At 43.7% G+C, this 8,069-nt stretch overlaps 1 protein-coding gene across 1 annotated transcript; it reads right to left on the bottom strand.

Annotated features, from left to right (window-relative positions):
* On the bottom strand, positions 1–3,404 carry LOC137908164 (calsenilin-like). The gene is made up of 8 exons (XM_068752521.1): positions 3,302–3,404; positions 2,322–2,446; positions 1,521–1,590; positions 1,132–1,202; positions 935–1,042; positions 737–841; positions 584–646; positions 1–494 (listed from the first exon to the last, which is right to left on the bottom strand). The coding sequence occupies exons 1-8, from the start codon at positions 3,402–3,404 to the stop codon at positions 447–449; spliced, it is 693 nt and encodes a 230-aa protein (XP_068608622.1). The 3' UTR covers positions 1–446.
* Between the last annotated feature and the right edge of the window lie 4,665 nt (positions 3,405–8,069).

The raw sequence follows: 8,069 nt of genomic DNA, 5'->3' as shown, positions 1-8,069 counted from the left end.
ATTCCGGCAGGTTTCGCGTCAACACAACAACAACGGCTGTGACACTTACACGAAAATTACAAACATAGTTGTCTTTACAGTTTTATGCAGTAACAAAGTTTTCTCTCTTGGGTGGCCGATGAGAATGTTTTGTGATCACTGTGGTTTACATCGCATGCAGCTAAATGCACTCATGCTCATCTGGCATTCAATGAGGAAGGGTTCTCACATTTTCTGGTACGTAAAATTAGAACTGCCATGTTTGGGTGAATTCCACACATTCTTCTTCTGTCCAGAGCAGTTTGGGAAAAAAACAACAAAATATATGGTTGCAATCATATTAAAATATATCAAATGTGTTGCATGTTTCTGTTACAGGATGACTGAATTTATTTCAGGCCCATGCTTGCAGCTGGAAGGACGATGCAGCGTCGTGGGTTCACATCCCTCTGTGGGGGGGGACGAGATTAGATGACGTTCTCAAAGAGCTGCATGGAAGCCATTATGTTTTCATCCTGTGCAGAGAACGGAAACGATGTGAGAACAATCACGTTGTGTGTAGCCAGGGCTTACGTGAAGTCAGTCAAGCGCCACGCCGGTTCACCTTTTGGCAGGTGTCTATGAACTCGTCGATGGTCACCACTCCATCTCTGTTCCGATCCATCTTCTGAAACGACGTCGGACATTTTAAGGGCCGCAATAACAGACTGAAATTTGAAGGAATGGTCTGCGCGGTTTAGCTGCAGAGATAACACACCTTGAAGAATTTCTCCACGTGCTCAAAGGGGGAATCGTCTCGCACGCTGGGTAAGGTATACCTGCCCATCATGTCATAAATGGAAGTCATTATTGCCATCATCTCCTGCAGGAAACCAGAGACACATGAAGGTAGGACCCCCCTCCCCCCCCAGTGGATCATCCCACTTTCACTCGTGTGAGAATGTGCAGAGTGTACCTCTTTAGTAATGTACCCATCTTTATTGATGTCGTACAGGTTGAACGCCCATCGTAGTTTCTCCGTTACAGAACCTCGAAGCAACACGGACAATCCAATGACAAAGTCCTGTAGAAGAAAGACAAAAAAAACAGCCGTAAAACCCAAAGCTGTCATATTTAATACGCCCGACGACACTATTATGTATCAGAACTCACCTCAAACCGGATGGAGCCGCTTCTGTCCATGTCAAAAGCGTTGAACAGGAAATGTGCGTACATGGTGGCATCTGGGGACATAACAAATACACCGGATGGGAAAGGAGAATGAATGGACCTTATTTATGTGCAATATTTATTTTATACTGAGAGTCATAACTAACTTGATGTGGCATCGTTTTCTCCTTGGAAGCTGAAGTCATTCAAGACTGAATAAGGGTTTAGCTTTGATGATGTTTAACTGCCTTAACTCTAATGTCTCTGAAGTTTTGAAGAAAACATTGAAATTACGGTTGTTAATAGCAAGATTTACAAAACAAACAAACAAACAAGCAAGCAAAGACTGAAGGCAGTCAGCAGGACCAGTTTGCATTAGTTATATGCTCTACCTCCTTGTGGGAAGAACTGCGAGTAAATGGTCTTGAACGTTTCCTCATCCACAAGCCCACTTGGACATTCCTGTTGAAAGAAAACAAAACGTTTACTCAGTACTTTTATTATAATAAAGAGTTCTGGAGCTGCCTCAAGCATTTAACTATCATCTTTAAGCATTTGGAAAAATTTAATTTTATCACGCTGCGTAACGCTGTAACGCTGTCTCCACGAGAGGGCACAAAAGGCTTCGTGCTCAAATTTCAACTCCGGCACATTTTGCTCCTCATAGTGTACACTCTAAATATTTTACTGCTTGCTTCAACAGCAGGGATTTTTTTAATTAAGATTTTATTTAGACCATTTGGTTCTAGTTTAGATTAATCTTAATAGAAACATTTCCTTTCATCTGATCTCCTTAAGGGGCTCTGACATAGAATTTTTTTTCTGATTAATTAAATTGAGATTCTAAAGGTTTCTTTTGAACTGTGACTGAGCATTTCATTTGTTAACCGATAGACACCGGATTATATTAAGTCTAATAAGCCTCGTATGTGGTTTTGTTGTTTTTTGTCTCTGTTAGATTTTATTGTCTGCTTCCTACGCACACTCTTTATCTTCTCAGAGACACGGGGGCTGTTTAATCTACAGATTGAAGCCCAGATTTCACAGAGGGGTTTAATATTTGGTTGTCCGTCTACGTTTACGTCTCTTTTCTCTGAATGTCTGCCCACTACCCAACCGAGCCACTTTGCAGGTATCCGCAGAGACAAATCAAAGAACCGTGGTGAATTTAACGGTGCTGAATGTTCTCCTACGTTTTTGAAGCCTCTATAAAGCGACTGAAGCTCCTTCCTGGTGAACTGCGTCTGGGCTTGGAGCTGGTCGAGGCCCTCGGGTTGGTGGCGCACCATGGAGAGTTCAAGGTCGCTGTCACAGTTGTCTATCATCAAGGAAACGGAGAAAACAAGGGGGGGGAGACAGGTGGGAGAAAAAGGGGGAAGAATCACGGTAAGACAAAGGAAAGAAAGGAAAGGAAATGTAGGGGAGGAGATGAAAACAGCAGAAAATCAAAGCAGATGGGGGGGTAGAAAATGAAAAGGCTCACCATCTGAGCATAACGTTGAAATGAGTGGGGCAAAAGGAGAACATACGGGATGGAAAAAATCACGAGTGGTGCAAAAGGAGAGAGAAACGTTACAAGAAGGATGCAAACGCTTCCTCCTTTGTTCCTTCTGAAGTACAAGAAGCATCGAACGTCATGTTTTCAATGAGATTGTGGAAAGTAAAAGCAAAACAAATAGAGAGTAACTGGCACAGCTAAGAAATGTAAGAATTATAGGTGCACCATTGAGTCACTGCATCCCAGCTCAATCGGATGCAGCCATATGTACTTTTTGGGAATACATTTATTTGAGTCTAAATCTCATAGAAGGAAAAAGGGAAAAAAAACATTTAAAGCGATGTGTGGAATGAAATGACACTAAATAAAAACCCCACCAGAGGCACTCACCATCTATTCCAGAACAAAACACAAATGGGAAGGTGAACGAAGCGAAGAGGAGGAGACATGAAAGGGAAGGAGAAATTCACACAAGCGTTAAAATATTTGACAACAGAATCTTTTTCAAAACAGTGAAGCACATTGGAGGATTTTAGTTCTGGAATAGAACAGGAATAAGAACAGCAGCAACACGAAACCTCAGGGAGTCCGTCTCAGCTGGCGTGAACATTCCAGCGTCACGGTTACAGGTAAGGAAATCAAATTAGCAGGATTATTGTTCATCTTCTGTCTTACCTTCGAGAGACAAGGGCTCCCAAATCCCAAACTGTTTGAGCACGACAATAAATAATCCAATAACAACAATGATGGCAATTATTTCCATGCCATCCAATTCCATTGCTGCCTTGCATCAGATACCACCTTCAGGAAAAACCCTTTAAAAAAAAAAAACCTTCACGTTTACAAATGTTTTTGTAAAACTGATACGGAATCTGTCCAGCTAAGACCCTCACAAACATCATCTACTGCCAATCATCTCGATCAATAGTGCTTCTGTGCAGGCATCAGCTACTCTGTTCACTTGCATAACCCCCCCCGGCTTAAACCACCGACCAGTTAGGAAAACCCCTAAAAGAGAGGCTGCAGAAGTCGCAGGTTCGATGCCCATCATGTGTCCCTGCGGAGAAATGTCTAATTCATCCCGTCCTAATCCCTCAAAACGATACAAAGCTGTCGGCGCTCGCAAAAGATCCATCTCTTTTACTGTTCGCCTGCATTTCACATTCTGCTGCAGTTCCTTTCAGGACGTCTTCAACAACTCCACCCACACCGAGTCCATGTCCTCCACTCTGTCCTCCGCTGTGTGTGTGTGTGTGTGTGTGTGTGTGGTGGGGGTTATTACTGAAGGAATGTCTTTCCTAAGAGTCTCTGATTGGCAGCCCAGTCATTTCCAAGGATGTGCAGCTGTAAAACCAAGCAGGCATTGATCCACGATTGCTGGTGGTTGGGATGCGAGCAGCACTTAGGGTGGAGGAGCCGGCCCAACATCGACCTGCACGCCTCAGAGCAGCGGTCGGGTCTCTATAAGAAGTTTAACACGGCATTCAGAACTCTCCGAAAAGGCCCGCGCACGTTAGGAGGACACGGGAATGTGCGGCGCTGCATGAGGGCGAATAAGAGTTGGGGAACAGATGCTTCAAAATAAAATGCCTCACTCGAGTGAAGCCTGCGAGACCCCCCTGGAGGATGCGACTAGTTATCCTTTAGCGGTGACTGCAGTGTTTGTGATGTGTGCACACTCAGCCATTACACCAGCATGCAAGATGCATGAGCTCACGTGGAATCTCGGCTGTCGTAAAAAAAACAATGCACCATTATACCGTTTAATGCACTCTGAGCGCTGAGCTATACATATTCTTCTCTTAAATACAGGCCAGAGTGCGATGGCTTGAGCACGCGGAGATGCAGACGGTGCAGCCTCATCATCATCCTTAATGACTTCGGTGAGAGCAGCATTACAGCTCAGAGCCCGAGGCCATCCATCACAGAATCAGCACACAAGTCCTCCTCGCAAACTTCAACACTCTTGACTTTACTCTCCGCGCAATCAAACAATGCCTTTCAACGACAGCGGGTCAGTGTTAGGTCAGTGTTACGTCAGCTCCCACGGATTCTCAGCGGGTTAGGGTCCGGACTCTGTGGTGACCAATCCGTGAGGAATGATTCGTAGAGCGCAGACCTCCGCCAAGCACCTCAGCCCCCACCCCACCCCCACTGTGAGATTTCTAATGACTCAGCTATAAGTTAGGAAACTCTCTCTCTAATATTAAATCTAGGCTTCTGTTCAAAGTGATCCACAATCCAGGATTTCTTCTTCCAAAAGGCATTCATCTGTTCCTGATAACATTCCCAACATTTCCTTAAAATTCCATCAACCTTTTCATGTATTTGTTTGACTTATCTTGCTAACAGTATCAAACCTCCTGACTAAGTTTTTCTAATTTGGGCATAATGAATGATTCCTGTCCTGAAATATGCCCGTTAATCAGATTAAATTCAATTGATGGAATTACTTGGTTATTCCTGTTCATTAAGACGTTTTTCTGTAATCCTGAAAACATGACCTCCTTGGCGGCCTAGTTACACACGGAACACAATATTTATTAAATGCTAGGATATTTCTAGAGGTCATGATTCTGGAAAACGCACTGAATTTTTATTTTGCTGTGCATGGAACGAGCACATTCCGATGACGTAACGTCTTCTGACCAGTAGATGGCGATCAAGTTAAGGCTTTATGTCTGAAGCTGCACAAACGTTTCCAGTTTAATAAATAAACAGTTTTAATGGATGAAAATAACACCATGCCTTATGATGATTGGACTAGAGGCCCATAACATTCCCTTTCTAATGTCCAAATAGGAGATGGGATATATTTAACTGGGATAATGAACCCGTTTAAAAGGCTAAATACATCAGCGATCGGAGCAGTGGTTTTGTGCATTGATGAGATGTCCTAATCTCGCTGTATATCCACCATGCAATGACAATAAAGGCTTTCTATTTCTCGGCACGTTGCCATCTAAACACTTGCAGTCAACATTAAATCACACGGGATGACAGCAGGCAGGTCATTTTTGGAAACGGGCATTATCTTCTGCTCATCACAACCTGACTGAGGAATCGGATTACAGTAATCTACAAGGCAAGGTTGGTTCAAATATATGTCTGTCTGGCTTGTGAAGCGCTCGCACTCGGCCGACCGCCTGCACAGAAGTGCAACGTCAATAATTTAGACGAACCAAGAAAACGGGGGGGGGGGGCATCTAGGGGCAGTCAGCGGAAGAAGACGTCATGATCTTCATCTGAAAAATCTGCCATGAAACTAGAACTCAATATGAAGTCATGCTTTTACCTGGCCCTTGTTGCGTGGTGCTGGCAATAATCCACTTGACAAGACAGCACTTCATCAGAGATTTACGAGAGAGCCGTGGTTTCTGCCATTTGGAGCCCTCCGTCTGTCCACCTGGATTCGGATCTTTCCCGTTGGCTTCGGGCAGCAGGCCGCCGTCCAACGTCTTCTCATCAGCCTAAAGGAGGCAAAGAAAAATGTTCCTCTGAGAGACAAGAGGACAGAGCCTACGGTGCCGTGCCTTTCAAGTTCCCACAGTGGGAAACCCAACAACCTGCAGGCAACAACCAGACAACAAGCTCTCCTCATCCTGAGTACTTTTTTTCGGGAAAGACTTGAGCTGCTCGATTGCACATCATGAAGACAAAAATAAAGTTGCCGGCCTCTGGTTTACCTTTTTCTCTGTTCAGGAGACGTCACTTGGAACCCTGACTGAGGTGATACCAGCAATAGATCAGAGCAACAGACATCACCCACACCGAAACAGTAAAAATGTAGATTTAATAAAAAGCAATAGGGTGGAAGCAGGCGAGCAATCACTTTACTTACTGCAATCTTAATCGAGTTCCATTCATGTTTTATTTTCCTCCAGCCCTCGTTCAATAAAAACAAAAAATGATTTAATATTTTAAAAGACAGTGGACAGTTGTCCACTGGAGACGATCCTTTGATTGCAAAGTATCCTCATCACCTTGACTAGCTGAAATTTATCCGCCTCTGCATGGACCCTCAATTCCTCCCTCTTAGAGCTTTGGTTGGACTCCAATATTTCCACGTGGAATCCTTTGTTTTAAGCTCAGCACGGAGCATCTGGGATAAACCGAGGGATTTTCTCTGTTTTGTGTCTCGGGCTCGGCTTTGGCCCTCCGGCTCAGAGCGACCGGAGCTGCTCTGCATGTATTCAGGAGACAAATGTCTCCCATTGGAGCTCAGGGGCAGGAATATTTCAATGTTGCTGTTAGGCAGGGATCAATGCACGTCGCTGCAAAACTCATCTTCATGCAGATCAGGGAATATCAAAGAGGTACAGTTTCTGGAGAGACGGAGAAATCCAATACTCTTATCATCATGAGCACTTCTGAGAATAGGGACACACCAGCTGCCTTGTTCCCAGTTACTTGAGCCATCACATCTCCTCTCGTCTCACACTGAATGTTTCTATATCCAGATGAATATTTCAGTGATGACGCTCTGAATGGATGCTCTCAGGTTTTCTACCATTGGTACTCTTTGCAGTTTGGGCATTTTGTTTTCTCGATAGACACATCAATACATTTCTTATATTTGTTTTTTTAGTCCCAGTATCCACTTTAGTCTTATTGTGCCGTAACGGTTCTGTTGTATAGTCAGCCTTTCATTTCTGTTTTTCCATTTGCAGTCCTGATCTTTAAAGACAATCCTCCGAATGCTCTCGACTCCCGTTTCTTTGCCTTTGCCTTGCTCCGTGATTTATGAATAAAGCGGCTTTCTGTAAGAGACGGTTGCGAATGCAATGAGAAGGACGAGACGGGGCTTCTGCTTATTCTAGTGCCCCTTTGTGTGATATCGCTCATAAATTCACACTCCTTTAATCTGCATTAATAACAGATCTATGAACAGCTGCCACGTCGAACGATGACGACTATGAATAAAAAGGCCGACACTTGGATCATGGATCAACCAAAAACCAAAGCGCTAACCTCAGTTTCCCCTTTATAGCACTGCTCTGACAAGTCCCATGATAGTTTGACCCACATAACGAGATTCCACATGAAAGACCTGCTTCTTCAACTTGGAGTCGCACTGGGATCATCACTGGTTTGACAGTTCTTAACTGGATCTGGGACGTTACTTGGATCCAGATCATTGTCGGACCATTAAGATGATGCTGAATGAAAGAACAGACCACTCTGCTGGATCTGGAAGTCTTTCTGTAATTATTGTAAATTTATTTTACTTATTAATAACCAGCAATGGTGAATAATCCTTAAAAAAAAAAGAAGCAAATCTAGATTCAGACAGCGATCTGGATCTTTAAAATCTGGCCTGTTCCTTTGGTTTTACGCTGAATACATATTTGTATTAATTTCATCCTGCTAACAGACAAACAAGCAGCGGCGGAGACATGACCTCCTCGATGAAAGTATTAAATGAAATAATGCATTTCCATAG

The sequence above is a fragment of the Brachionichthys hirsutus genome, chromosome 19 (genome assembly GCF_040956055.1).
Source record: "Brachionichthys hirsutus isolate HB-005 chromosome 19, CSIRO-AGI_Bhir_v1, whole genome shotgun sequence".
In the NCBI taxonomy this organism is placed as follows: Eukaryota; Metazoa; Chordata; class Actinopteri; order Lophiiformes; family Brachionichthyidae; genus Brachionichthys; species Brachionichthys hirsutus.
Note: the sequence above shows the minus strand (reverse complement) of the source record. Positions and strands in the feature narration are given on the sequence as shown.

Excerpts from the sequence above, each read along its gene's own strand:
- LOC137908164 (XM_068752521.1), bottom strand. The coding sequence starts at position 3,404 with ATGGAATTGGATGGCATGGAAATAATTGCCATCATTGTTGTTATTGGA. Across the intron at positions 1,043-1,131 it reads GCGGCTCCATCCGGTTTGAG|GACTTTGTCATTGGATTGTC; the intron begins GTGAGTTCTGAT and ends TTTCTTCTACAG. Across the intron at positions 842-934 it reads ATGGGTACATTACTAAAGAG|GAGATGATGGCAATAATGAC; the intron begins GTACACTCTGCA and ends GGTTTCCTGCAG.